General features: G+C 40.3%; 1 protein-coding gene across 1 annotated transcript in view; it reads right to left on the reverse strand.

Annotated features, from left to right (window-relative positions):
* The window catches only part of Dscam1 (Down syndrome cell adhesion molecule 1), a 1,447,516-nt gene that overhangs the window by 366,121 nt on the left and 1,065,892 nt on the right, over nucleotides 1-15,503 (reverse strand). The window contains exon 32 of the mRNA XM_071666240.1: nucleotides 14,838-15,013. Coding sequence (XP_071522341.1) covers nucleotides 14,838-15,013 — 176 coding nt within the window. The remainder of the gene's footprint in view (nucleotides 1-14,837; nucleotides 15,014-15,503) is intronic.

Genomic DNA, 15,503 nt, shown 5'->3' on the forward strand with positions numbered 1-15,503 from the left:
TTCTTTCGTCTGTTTCCTTACGCTACCTCGCAAACGTGGGAGACAGCGACAAAAAAAAAAATATATATATATATATATATATATATATATATATATATATATATATATATATTTATATATATATATATATATATATATTATCTCGGAAAGCAAAAATGGGTATGTTTGAAGGAATAGTGGTTCCAACAATGTTGTATGGTTGCGAGGCGTGGGCTATGGATAGAGTTGTGCGCAGGAGGATGGATGTGCTGGAAATGAGATGTTTGAGGACAATGTGTGGTGTGAGGTGGTTAGATCGAGTAAGTAACGTAAGGGTAAGAGAGATGTATGGAAATGAAAAGAGCGTGGTTGAGAGAGCAAAAGAGGGTGTTTTGAGATGGTTTGGGCACATGGAGAGAATGAGTGAGGAAAGATTGACCAAAAGGATATATGTGTCAGAGGTGGAAGGAATGAGGAGAAGTGGGAGACCAAATTGGAGGTGGAAAGATGGAGTGAAAAAGATTTTGTGTGATCGGGGCCTGAACATGCAGGAGGGTGAAAGGAGGGCAAGGAATAGAGTGAAGTGGAGCGATGTGGTATACCGGGGTTGACGTGCTGTCAGTGGATTGAATCAAGGCATGTGAAGCGTCTGGGGTAAACCATGGAAAGCTGTGTAGGTATGTATATTTGCGTGTGTGGACGTATGTATATATATGTGTATGGGGGTGGGTTGGACCATTTCTTTCGTCTGTTTCCTTGCGCTACCTCACAAATGCAGGAGACAGCGACAAAGAAAAAAAAATGCAAGAATTTTGGAAAGAGGGGCAAGGATGAAGTCTGTTGGGGATGAGAGAGCTTGGGAAGTGAGTCAGTTGTTGTTCGCTGATGATACAGCGCTGGTGGCTGATTCATGTGAGAAACTGCAGAAGCTGGTGACTGAGTTTGGTAAAGTGTGTGAAAGAAGAAAGTTAAGAGTAAATGTGAATAAGAGCAAGGTTATTAGGTACAGTAGGGTTGAGGGTCAAGTCAATTGGGAGGTGAGTTTGAATGGAGAAAAACTGGAGGAAGTGAAGTGTTTTAGATATCTGGGAGTGGATCTGGCAGCGAATGAAAACATGGAAGCAGAAGTGGATCATAGGGTGGGGGAGGGGGCGAAAATTCTGGGAGCCTTGAAGAATGTGTGGAAGTTGCGAACATTATCTCGGAAAGCAAAAATGGGTATGTTTGAAGGAATAGTGGTTCCAACAATGTTGTATGGTTGCGAGGCGTGGACTATGGATAGAGTTGTGCGCAGGAGGATGGATGTGCTGGAAATGAGATGTTTGAGGACAATGTGTGGTGTGAGGTGGTTTGATCGAGTAAGTAACGTAAGGGTAAGAGAGATGTGTGGAAATAAAAAGAGCGTGGTTGAGAGAGCAGAAGAGGGTGTTTTGAAATGGTTTGGTCACATGGAGAGAATGAGTGAGGAAAGATTGACCAAGAGGATATATGTGTCGGAGGTGGAGGGAACGAGGAGAAGAGGAAGACCAAATTGGAGGTGGAAAGATGGAGTGAAAAAGATTTTGTGTGATTGGGGCCTGAATATGCAGGAGGGTGAAAGGAGGGCAAGGAATAGAGTGAATTGGAGCGATGTGGTATACCGGGGTTGACGTGCTGTCAGTGGATTGAATCAAGGCATGTGAAGCGTCTGGGGTAAACCATGGAAAGCTGTGTAGGTATGTATATTTGCGTGTGTGGATGTATGTATATACATGTGTATGGGGGTGGGTTGGGCCATTTCTTTCGTCTGTTTCCTTACGCTACCTCGCAAACGTGGGAGACAGCGACAAAAAAAAAAAATATATATATATATATATATATATATATATATATATATATTATCTCGGAAAGCAAAAATGGGTATGTTTGAAGGAATAGTGGTTCCAACAACGTTGTATGGTTGCGAGGCGTGGGCTATGGATAGAGTTGTGCGCAGGAGGATGGATGTGCTGGAAATGAGATGTTTGAGGACAATGTGTGGTGTGAGGTGGTTTGATCGAGTGAGTAACGTAAGGGTAAGAGAGATGTGTGGAAATAAAAAGAGCGTGGTTGAGAGAGCAGAAGAGGGTGTTTTGAAGTGGTTTGGGCACATGGAGAGAATGAGTGAGGAAAGATTGACCAAGAGGATATATGTGTCGGAGGTGGAGGGAATGAGGAGAAGAGGGAGACCAAATTGGAGGTGGAAAGATGGAGTGAAAAAGATTTTGTGTGATCGGGGCCTGAACATGCAGGAGGGTGAAAGGAGGGCAAGGAATAGAGTGAATTGGAGCGATGTGGTATACCGGGGTTGACGTGCTGTCAGTGGATTGAATCAGGGCATGTGAAGCGTCTGGGGTAAACCATGGAAAGTTGTGTGGGGCCTGGATGTGGAAAGGGAGCTGTGGTTTTGGGCATTATTGCATGACAGCTAGAGACTGAGTGTGAATGAATGGGGCCTTTGTTGTCTTTTCCTAGTGCTACCTCACACACATTAGGGGGGAGGGGGATGGTATTCCATGTGTGGTGAGATGGCGATGGGAATGAATAAAGGCAGACAGTGTGAATTGTGTGCAAGGGTATATATGTATGTGTCTGTGTGTGTATGTATATGTGTACATTGAGATGTATAGGTATGTATATTTGCATGTGTGGACGTGTATGTATATACATTGTGTATGGGGTTTGGTTGGGCCATTTATTTCGTCTGTTTCCTTGCGCTACCTCGCAAACGCGGGAGACAGCGACAAAGCAGAATAAATAAAAATGAATATATTTTATACAGAGGTATAAGTTTGTTGAGTATTCCTGGTAAATTATATGGTAGGGTATTGATTGACAGGGTGAAGGCATGTACAGAGCATCAGATTGGGGAAGAGCAGTGTGGTTTCAAAAGTGGTAGAGGATGTGTGGATCAGGTGTTTGCTTTGAAGAATGTATGTCAGAAATACTTAGAAAAGCAAATGGATTTGCATGTAGCATTTATGGATCTGGAGAAGGCATATGATAGAGTTGATAGAGATGCTCTGTGGAAGGTATTAAGAATATATGGTGTGGGTGGCAAGTTGTTAGAAGCAGTGAAAAGTTTTTATCGAGGATGTAGGGCATATGTACGTGTAGGAAGAGAGGAAAGTGATTGGTTCTCAGTGAATGTAGATTTGCAGCAGGGGTGTGTGATGTCTCCATGGTTGTTTAATTTGTTTATGAATGGGGTTGTTAGGGAGGTGAATGCAAGAGTTTTGGAAAGAGGGGCAAGAATAAAGTCTGTTGTGGATGAGAGAGCTTGGGGAGGGAGTCAGTTGTTGTTCGCTGATGATACAGCGCTGGTGGCTGACTCATGTGAGAAACTGCAGAAAAATGAATATATATATATATATATATATATATATATATATATATATATATATATATATATATATATATATAGATATAGATTAGAAAGGGTAGTGAGTGGTGGGATGAAGAAGTAAGAGTATTAGTGAAAGAGAAGAGAGAGGCATTTGGACGATTTTTGCAGGGAAAAAATGCAATTGAGTGGGAGATGTATAAAAGAAAGAGACAGGAGGTCAAGAGAAAGGTGCAAGAGGTGAAAAAAAGGGCAAATGAGAGTTGGGGTGAGAGAGTATCATTAAATTTTAGGGAGAATAAAAAGATGTTCTGGAAGGAGGTAAATAAAGTGCGTAAGACAAGGGAGCAAATGGGAACTTCAGTGAAGGGCGCAAATGGGGAGGTGATAACAAGTAGTGGTGATGTGAGAAGGAGATGGAGTGAGTATTTTGAAGGTTTGTTGAATGTGTTTGATGATAGAGTGGCAGATATAGGGTGTTTTGGTCGAGGTGGTGTGCAAAGTGAGAGGGTTAGGGAAAATGATTTGGTAAACAGAGAAGAGGTAGTGAAAGCTTTGCGGAAGATGAAAGCCGGCAAGGCAGCAGGTTTGGATGGTATTGCAGTGGAATTTATTAAAAAAGGGGGTGACTGTATTGTTGACTGGTTGGTAAGGTTATTTAATGTATGTATGACTCATGGTGAGGTGCCTGAGGATTGGCGGAATGCATGCATAGTGCCATTGAAGAATGTATGTGAGAAATACTTAGGAAAGCAAATGGATTTGTATGTAGCATTTATGGATCTGGAGAAGGCATATGATAGAGTTGATAGAGATGCTCTGTGGAAGGTATTAAGAATATATGGTGTGGGAGGCAAGTTGTTAGAAGCAGTGAAAAGTTTTTATCGAGGATGTAAGGCATGTGTACGTGCAGGAAGAGAGGAAAGTGATTGGTTCTCAGTGAATGTAGGTTTGCGGTAGGGGTGTGTGATGTCTCCATGGTTGTTTAATTTGTTTATGGATGGGGTTGTTAGGGAGGTGAATGCAAGAGTTTTGGAAAGAGGGGCAAGTATGAAGTCTGTTGTGGATGAGAGAGCTTGGGAAGTGAGTCAGTTGTTGTTCGCTGATGATACAGCGCTGGTGGCTGATTCGTGTGAGAAACTGCAGAAGCTGGTGACTGAGTTTGGTAAAGTGTGTGAAAGAAGAAAGTTAAGAGTAAATGTGAATAAGAGCAAGGTTATTAGGTACAGTAGGGTTGAGGGTCAAGTCAATTGGGAGGTAAGTTTGAATGGAGAAAAACTGGAGGAAGTAAAGTGTTTTAGATATCTGGGAGTGGATCTGGCAGCAGATGGAACCATATATATATATATCCCTGGGGATAGGGGAGAAAGAATACTTCCCACGCATTCCTCACGTCGTAGAAGGCGACTAAAGGGGACGGGAGCGGGGGGCCAGAAACCCTCCCCTCCTTGTATTTTAACTTTCTAAAAGGGGAAACAGAAGAAGGAGTCACGCGGGGAGTGCTCATCCTCCTCGAAGGCTCAGATTGGGGTGTCTAAATGTGTGTGGTTGTAACCAAGATGAGAAAAAAGGAGAGATAGATTGTATGTTTGAGGAAAGGAACCTGGATGTTTTGGCTCTGAGTGAAACAAAGCTCAAGGGTAAAGGGGAAGAGTGGTTTGGGAATGTCTTGGGAGTAAAGTCAGGTGTTAGTGAGAGGACAAGAGTAAGGGAAGGAGTAGCACTACTCCTGAAACAGGAGTTGTGGGAGTATGTGATAGAGTGTAAGAAAGTAAATTCTAAATTGATATTGGTAAAACTCATTCTTTCTATGTGACCAAACCATTTCAATACTCCCTCTTTTGCTTTCTCAACCACACTCTTATTATTACCACATATCTCTCTTATCCTTTCATTACTTACTCGATCAAACCACCTCACACCACATATTGTCCTCAAACTTCTCATTTCCATCACATCCACCCTCCTCTTCACAACCCTATCTGCCACCCATGCCTCACAACCATATAACATTGTTGGAACCACTATTCCTTCAAACATACCCTTTTTTGCTTTCCGGGACAATGTTCTTGACTTCCACATATTCTTCAACGCTCCCAGAACTTTTGCCTCCTCCCCCACCCTATGATTCACTTCTGCTTTCATGGTTCCATCCGCTGCCAGATCCACTCCCAGGTATCTAAAACACTTTACTTCCTCCAGTTTTTCTCCATTCAAACTTACCTCCCAATTGACTTGTCCCTCAACCCTACTGTACCTAATAACCTTGCTCTTATTCACATTTACTCTCAGCTTTCTTCTTTCACACACTTTATCAAACTCAGTCACCAGCTTCTGCAGTTTCTCACACGAATCAGTCACCAGCACTGTATCATCATTGAACAAAACTGACTCACTTCCCAAGCTCTCTCATCCACAACAGACTGCATACTTGCCCCTCTTTCCAAAACTCTTGCATTCACCTCCCTAACAACCCCATCCATATACAAATTAAACAACCATGGAGACATCACACACCCCTGCCGCAAACCTACATTCACTGAGAACCAATCACTTTCCTCTCTTCGTACATGTACACATGCCATACATCCTCGACAAAAACTTTTCACTGCTTCTAACAACTTGCCTCCCACACCATATATTCTTAATACCTTCCACAGAGCATTTTTATCAACTCTATCATATGCCTTCTCTAGATCTATAAATGCTCCATACAAATCCATTTGCTTTTCTAAGTATTTCTCACTTACACTCTTCAAAGCAAACACCTGATCCACACATCCTCTACCACTTCTGAAACCACACTGCTCTTCCCCAATCTGATGCTCTGTTCATGCCTTCACCCTCTCAATCAATTCCCTCCCATATAATTTCCCAGGAATACTCAACAAACTGATACCTCTTTAATTTGAGCACTCACTTTTATCCCCTTTGCCTTTGTACAATGGCACTATGCAAGCATTCTGCCAATCCTCAGGCACCTCACCATGAGTCATACATACATTAAATAAAACCAGTCAACAATACAGTCACCCCCTTTTTTAATAAATTCCACTGCAATACCATCCAAACCCACTGCCTTGCTGTGTTTCATCTTCCTCAAAGCTTTTAATACCTCGGAAAGCAAAAATGGGTATGTTTGAAGGAATAGTGGTTCCAACAATGTTATGTGGTTGCGAGGCATGGGCTATAGATAAGAGTTGTACATAAGAGGGTGGATGTGCTGGAAATGAGATGTTTGAGGACAATATGTGGTGAGAGGTGGTTTGATCGAGTAAGTAACAATTGGGTAAGAGAGATGTGTGGTAATAAAGAGTGTGGTTGAGAGAGCAGAAGAGGGTGTTTTGAAATGGTTCGGTCACATGGAGAGAATGAGTGAGGAAAGATGGAATTTATTAAAAAAGGGGGTGACCGTATTGTTGACTGGTTGGTAAGATTATTTAATGTATGTATGACTCATGGTGATAGGGGAGAAAGAATACTTCCCACGCATTCCTCACATGTCGTAGGAGGCGACTAAAGGGGACGGGAGCGGGGGGGGCAGAAACCCTCCCCTTCTTGTATTTTAACTTTCTAAAAGGGGAAACAGAAGAAGGAGTCATGCGGGGAGTGCTCATCCTCCTCGAAGGCTCAGATTGGGATGTCTAAATGTGTGTGGTTGTAACCAAGATGAGAAAAAAGGAGAGATAGATTGTATGTTTGAGGAAAGGAACCTGGATGTTTTGGCTCTGAGTGAAACGAAGCTCAAGGGTAAAGGGGAAGAGTGGTTTGGGAATGTCTTGTGAGTAAAGTCAGGGGTTAGTGAGAGGACAAGAGCAAGGGAAGGAGCAGCACTACTCCTGAAACAGGAGTTGTGGGAGTATGTGATAGAGTGTAAGAAAGTAAATTCTAAATTGATATGGGTAAAACTCATTCTTTCTATGTGACCAAACCATTTCAATACTCCCTCTTTTGCTTTCTCAACCACACTCTTATTATTACCACATATCTCTCTTATCCTTTCATTACTTACTCGATCAAACCACCTCACACCACATATTGTCCTCAAACTTCTCATTTCCATCACATCCACCCTCCTCTGCACAACCCTATCTGCCACCCATGCCTCACAACCATATAACATTGTTGGAACCACTATTCCTTCAAACATACCCTTTTTTGCTTTCCGGGACAATGTTCTTGACTTCCACATATTCTTCAACGCTCCCAGAACTTTTGCCTCCTCCCCCACCCTATGATTCACTTCTGCTTTCATGGTTCCATCCACTGCCAGATCCACTCCCAGGTATCTAAAACACTTTACTTCCTCCAGTTTTTCTCCATTCAAACTTACCTCCCAATTGACTTGTCCCTCAACCCTACTGTACCTAATAACCTTGCTCTTATTCACATTTACTCTCAGCTTTCTTCTTTCACACACTTTACCAAACTCAGTCACCAGCTTCTGCAGTTTCTCACACGAATCAGCCACCAGCACTGTATCATCATTGAACAAAACTGACTCACTTCCCAAGCTCTCTCATCCACAACAGACTGCATACTTGCCCCTCTTTCCAAAACTCTTGCATTCACCTCCCTAACAACCCCATCCATATACAAATTAAACAACCATGGAGACATCACACATCCCTGCCGCAAAACTACATTCACTGAGAACCAATCACTTTCCTCTCTTCGTACATGTACACATGCCATACATCCTCAACAAAAACTTTTCACTGCTTCTAACAACTTGCCTCCCACACCATATATTCTTAATACCTTCCACGGAGCATCTCTATCAACTCTATGATATGACTTCTCTAGATCTATAAATGCTACATACAAATCCATTTGCTTTTCTAAGTATTTCTCACATGCATTCTTCAAAGCAAACACCTGATCCACACATCCTCTACCACTTCTGAAACCACACTGCTCTTCCCCAATCTGATGCTCTGTTCATGCCTTCACCCTCTCAATCAATTCCCTACCATATAATTTCCAAGGAATACTCAACAAACTGATACCTCTTTAATTTGAGCACTCACTTTTATCCCCTTTGCCTTTGTACAATGGCACTATGCAAGCATTCTGCCAATCCTCAGGCACCTCACCATGAGTCATTTTTTTTTTTTTTTTTTTACTTTGTCGCTGTCTCCCGCGTTTGCGAGGTAGCCCAAGGGAACAGACGAAAGAAATGGCCCAACCCACCCCCATACACATGTATATACATACGTCCACACACACAAATATACATACCTACACAGCTTTCCATGGTTTACCCCAGACGCTTCACATGCCTTGATTCAATCCACTGACAGCACGTCAACCCCGGTATACCACATCGCTCCAATTCACTCTATTCCTTGCCCTCCTTTCACCCTCCTGCATGTTCAGGCCGCGATCACACAAAATCTTTTTCACTACATCTTTCCACCTCCAATTTGGTCTCCCTCTTCTCCTCGTTCCCTCCACCTCCGACACATATATCCTCTTGGTCAATCTTTCCTCACTCATTCTCTCCATGTGACCAAACCATTTCGAAACACCCTCTTCTGCTCTCTCAACCACGCTCTTTCTATTTCCACACATCTCACTTACCCTTATGTTACTTACTCGATCAAACCACCTCACACCATACACTGTCCTCAAACATCTCATTTCCAGCACATCCATCCTCCTGCGCACAACTCTATCCATAGTCCATGCCTCGCAACCATACAACATTGTTGGAACCACTATTCCTTCAAACATACCCATTTTTGCTTTCCGAGATAATGTTCTCGACTTCCACACATTCTTCAAGGCTCCCAGAATTTTCACCCCCTCCCCCACCCTATGATCCACTTCCGCTTCCATGTTTCCCTCCGCTGCCAGATCCACTCCCAGATATCTAAAACACTTCACTTCCTCCAGTTTTTCTCCATTCAAACTCACCTCCCAATTGACTTGACCCTCAACCCTACTGTACCTAATAACCTTGCTCTTATTCACATTTACTCTTAACTTTCTTCTTTCACACACTTTACCAAACTCAGTCACCAGCTTCTGCAGTTTCTCACATGAATCAGCCACCAGCGCTGTATCATCAGCGAACAACAACTGACTCACTTCCCAAGCTCTCTCATCCCCAACAGACTTCATCCTTGCCCCTCTTTCCAAAACTCTTGCATTCACCTCCCTAACAACCCCATCCATAAACAAATTAAACAACCATGGAGACATCACACACCCCTGCCGCAAACCTACATTCACTGAGAACCAATCACTTTCCTCTCTTCCTACACGTACACATGCCTTACATCCTCGATAAAAACTTTTCACTGCTTTTAACAACTTGCCTCCCACACCATATATTCTTAATACCTTCCACAGAGCATCTCTATCAACTCTATCATATGCCTTCTCCAGATCCATAAATGCTACATACAAATCCACTTCCTTTTCTAAGTATTTCTCACATAAATTCTTCAAAGCAAACACCTGATCCAAACATCCTCTACCACTTCTGAAACCACACTGCTCTTCCCCAATCTGATGCTCTGTACATGCCTTCACCCTCTCAATCAATACCCTCCCATACAATTTGCCAGGAATACTCACATACATACATACATAAATAAAACCAGTCAACAATAGTCACCCCCTTTTTTAATAAATTCCACTGCAATACCATCCAAACCCACTGCCTTGCTGTGTTTCATCTTCCTCAAAGCTTTTAATACCTCGGAAAGCAAAAATGGGTATGTTTGAAGGAATAGTGGTTCCAACAATGTTATGTGGTTGCGAGGCATGGGCTATAGATAGAGTTGTACGTAAGAGGGTGGATGTGCTGGAAATGAGATGTTTGAGGACAATATGTGGTGAGAGGTGGTTTGATCGAGTAAGTAACAATTGGGTAAGAGAGATGTGTGGTAATAAAGAGTGTGGTTGAGAGAGCAGAAGAGGGTGTTTTGAAATGGTTCGGTCACATGGAGAGAATGAGTGAGGAAAGATGGAATTTATTAAAAAAGGCGGTGACCATATTGTTGACTGGTTGGTAAGATTATTTAATGTATGTATGACTCATGGTGAGGTGCCTGATAATTGGCGGAATGCTTGCATAGTGCCACTGTACAAAGGCAAAGGGGATAAAAGTGAGTGCTCAAATTACAGAGGTATAAGTTTGTTGAGTATTCCTGAGAAATTATATGGGAGGGTATTGACTGAGAGGGCGAAGGCATGTACAGAGCATCAGATTGGGGAAGAGCAGTGTGGTTTCAGCACTGGTAGAGGATGTGTGGATCAGGTGTTTGCTTTGAAGAATATTTGTGTGAAATACTTAGAAAAGCAAATGGATTTGTATGTAGCATTTATGGATCTGGAGAAGGCATATGATAGAGTTGATAGAGATGCTCTGTGGAAGGTATTAAGAATATATGGTGTGGGAGGCAAGTTGTTAGAAGCAGTGAAAAGTATTTATCAAGGATGTAAGGCATGTGTACGAGTAGGAAGAGAGGAAAGTGATTGGTTCCCAGTGAATGTTGATTTGCAGCAGGGGTGCGTGATGTCTCCATGATTGTTTAATCTGTTTATGGATGGGATGGTTAGGGAAGTAAATGCAAGAGTTTTGGAAAGAGGGGCAAGTATGCAATATGTTGTGGATGAGAGGGCATGGGAAGTGAGTCAGTTGTTTGCCGATGACACTGTGCTGGTGGCTGACTTGGGTGAGAAACTGCAGAAGTTGGTGACTGAGTCTGGTAAAGCATGTGAAAGAAGAAAGCTGAGAGTAAATGTGAATAAGAGCAAGGTTATTAGGTTCAGTAGGGTTGAGGGACAAGTTAATTGGGAGGTAAGTTTGAATGGAGAAAAACTGGAGGAAGTGAAGTGTTTTAGATATCTGGGAGTGGATTTAGCAGTGGATGGAACCATAGAAGCAGAAGTGTCACAGAGTGGGGGAGGGTCAAAGGTTCTGGGATTGTTGAAGAATAGGTGGAAGGCAAGAATGTTATCTCTTTGTCAACCTTTCCTCCCTCAGTATTTCCATATGTTGAAACCATTTCAGCACACCCTCTTCTGCTCTCTCATCCACACTCTTTATATCACCACACATCTCTTTCACCCTTTCATTACTTACTCGCTGAAACCACCTCACACCACATATTGGCCTCAAACATTTCATTTTCAACACATCCACTCTCCTTTGTACAACCCTGTCTATAGCACATGCCTCACAACCATATAATATTTTGGAACTACTATTCCTTCAAACATACCCATTTTTGCTCTACAAGATAACGTTCTCTCTTTCCATACATTCTTCACTGCTCCCAGAACCTTCACCCCCTCCCCCAACCTATGATTCACTTCCACTTCCTTGGTTTCATTTGCTGTTAAGTCCACTCCTAGACATCTACAACACTTCACTTCCTCCAATTTTTCTCCATCCAAACTCACATCCCAATTAACTTATCCCTTAACCTATTATAATACATTGCATTCAATTATATTATACTATATGGTTGGGAGGCATGGGCTATAGACAGGGTTGTACGGTGGAGGGTGGATGTGTAGGAAATGAAATGTTTAAGGACAAAATGTGGTGTGAGGTGATTTGATTGAGTAAGTAATGAAAGGATAAGAGAATGTGTGGTAATAAGAAAAATGTGGGTGAGAGAGCATCAGAGGGTGTGTTAAAATGGTTTGGACATATGGAGAGAATGAGTGAGGAAAAGTTGACAAAGAGGATGTATGTGTCAGAGGTGGAGGGAACAAGGAGAAATCAGTTTTACCTCCAGTGGACTTCATCACACTGTGGCATTATGGAAAATGAAATGGTTGATACAGCCGTAAAAGCATCTTCCATGTTACTGGACATACATGACATAAGACCAACTCTTGCCAATTATAATGCAATTCAGAAGGAAAATCTTAATGAACAGTGGTATATGCATTTAGAGCAAACATTTCTTGGAAATCATTAATCTGAATGGCATTGATGGAAGTCTGTCTCAGAGCATACATGTACTGAATAGTCTCCTAGGTAATGCAAATCACATCCATTGTGGAGTACCAGAGAGGTGTGACATTTCCTTTTGAAATGTTATTACATTATGGTGCAAGAAGAGTATTGCAAGGCTCCCTAAAGAGATTAGGTATCATTAACACTGATACATCTATACTACTAAGAGGAGACAACTATGATCATGACCAAAATTTCAGAACAACAAAGGTAGTATTGTCTTTTTTACTAAGCACAGGGAAAACTGAAGAACTGTAATAATATATATTTGTAATATAAGTACTTCAAATGTTTTGACATCTGGCTCATGTTTTTGCTGCACTATCTCTGACTTTACAGAAGTCTAATCAAGAAATACAACAGCAGTACCCATGAGCTACGAAAGTTCAATGTCTCACACCACACAACAAAAAGACAAGACAAATTTGCCCGGTTACTCTTATCATAAAGCAGACATATTTGATAGGTGATCTATGCATAACTAAAATTCCCACAACTTGCTTCATGGTAAGTGCAAAGCAATTTAGACGTATTTCACAATATTCTTTTACAATGACCTTATCACAAGAACCAGAAGCTTTACAGCTTTTCTGCCATTTTGAGATAAATGTCAGAAATCGAATGATGTTTTTACTGGATAAGAAACAGAAAACAACGAATCCTCTAATAGTGTCCCAGATAAAATGTATCACTTGTCTTAAAAGTAAAATTCATGATATCTATTTGAAAGTATATATCAATGTACTGCAGTATAATTAAAGGTCGTTTCATAACTGAGATGGTCAATTTGGCATAATGGGTTGCATGAAGGGCATTCATACTCAGAATCATACTAAGTGACTGCTATAATATGCTCATAAATTTTACCTTCTGAATCCAATAACAAAATTACTTTTTGACCATCAAGCTTACCACCTCACTTTATTGGAAATTAGGCAAAACGAAAAAGTGTTTGAAATAAATACACATATGTTGTAAATTTTATTCATACTTTACTTACTTAACTAAGGACCTTGATCATGATAAGGACTTAAAATACTGAGACTAACAAACTATGAGTAATTACTTGAAAATTTATGTCAAATTACACATAAAATTTTCTTCATTCTGGACTACTTTGCTCCTTTCAGTGACTGGGTAACTTCATAGTGGAAGAAATTCTCTCTCATACAATAGTTGAAGAAATTTTCTCTGAAAAAAGTTTTGTATAATGTAATACTGGTATGTGATAATGACCATAAGAGGCTGGTATCAAGCTTCCCTTTTTTATGTACATCATGACACTGGAGCCAAATCCTTATTTATAAACTGATTATACTCACTTATGTACAACACAGTAAGATCATTACTTTTCAGCCTATTTCTCACAATATTATCAATCACCAATAAAAAGCAATTGTTAGCATAACAGCTAGTATTACAGTACTGCATGTATCTTTAAAAAGAAGAGCAATAAACACAGTGTTATATAGTAATGACCTCAAATATAAGGAAGGATGGTTCATGTGTCATAATTTATTACTGTTCCAAGACCTCAGCATTCTACACAATGACAGGAGAACTAGGCACTCCAAGCACGCTACTCCAGGGGATACTCACTGTTCATGGCGAGGGGGTTATAAGATCTGTCCAACTTCTGTATCATATAGATCAATGAAACTAATAACTGCTCTCTAAAATCTTACATGCACCTCTTATGTCATAGAAATTAAAAATCAATTATATCTAATTAACATCATAACATCATAAAAAAAATAAACACTAGTGAAACATACTGAAACATACATACAAAATCAACACTTCATAATGTCTGTTACATAATATTACAAGCTTCCCAAAATTTAAAAATTCACATAAAACTCTTTGCATAACTATTTAGCAAATACCTAGTCTATACCTGGGAATTGGGTATCCCAGTTCTTTGCCAGCCTGTAGGGTTAGGGATAAGGATGCCATTTTTGCAAAGATGATTCTCACAGAAAAAGCATACCTGTATGCACTTGATTCAGTTCATGTAAATGGATAAGAGTTAACAACAACTTCTTCTTTATACCAAACTGCCTTTCCCGCTTCAGCGAGGTAGCATCAAGAACAATCACAAGAAGATATGAACAAACTTTATATATAAACTGGTAAAGATAATCATGACAAAAACTGAGCTCTAGATGATGCTATAACCTACTGTAAGGTATTTTATCTTAAATTAACTGACTATACAGTCTGAAATTACTTAAGAAAATAAGCTCAAATTCTAAAGAAAAAATGACATCATTATTCAGAATGCTTATGTCTGATTTACAGGTCACAATTTTAAAAGAAAGTATTACAGATACTCAAGATATTCAGCTTTTTTCCAAATCTCACACTTGAAGATAATTATGATAAAGCTATTGCAACATCAAAATATGGGATATGATAATGAAAAACTAGCATAATAATTACAGCACAAAACTTATGGGAGATAAAACAAAATTTGCTCAATTATATACACATAATAAGGAGTACTAATCTTACCACCAGTCACTGTAAGAGTTGCGCATTCATATTCTGCAACTGATGATCCAGCATTATTATGGGCAGATATACGGAGGCTGTACCATGTTGCAGGGGTCAGTTCCATAATCACATAATTCCCTGTTGGTTTCACCTGGTTGCTAGCCATTGTCCATTCAGACTGATGCCTAGATACAATAATTTAGAAATGATTATCTATAATCAAGGGGTCAATAGGCTGGAAAAACAATTCACACTATAAAAAACAAAGATGACATCTGATTATCTATATACATTTTATACTCTTAGTAACACATATTGACATTCATACATTAACTCTTAACTACAAAACAATATACTGCATGGCAAACCACCATTAACATGCCCAAATGACAAATGACTATAAATAAAACCAATTAACTTTATGTTCAAGGTACAATATAACATTAGCAATACTTCATGGAAAGCGATAACCTCAGATGTGTCTTCAATCTACATTTGGCCATATCCACCACTTATTTCTCGGTTATCATATGTTATACATCCTTCACGTCCCAGCCAGGAACAAAGTCAGTTTGCATTCTTTTATATATATATATATATATATATATATATATATATATATATATATATATATATATATATATATATATATATTATTATTGGCGGAATGCGTGCATAGTGCCA

Source organism: Panulirus ornatus, chromosome 11 (genome assembly GCF_036320965.1).
Source record: "Panulirus ornatus isolate Po-2019 chromosome 11, ASM3632096v1, whole genome shotgun sequence".
NCBI classification, from domain to species: Eukaryota; Metazoa; Arthropoda; class Malacostraca; order Decapoda; family Palinuridae; genus Panulirus; species Panulirus ornatus.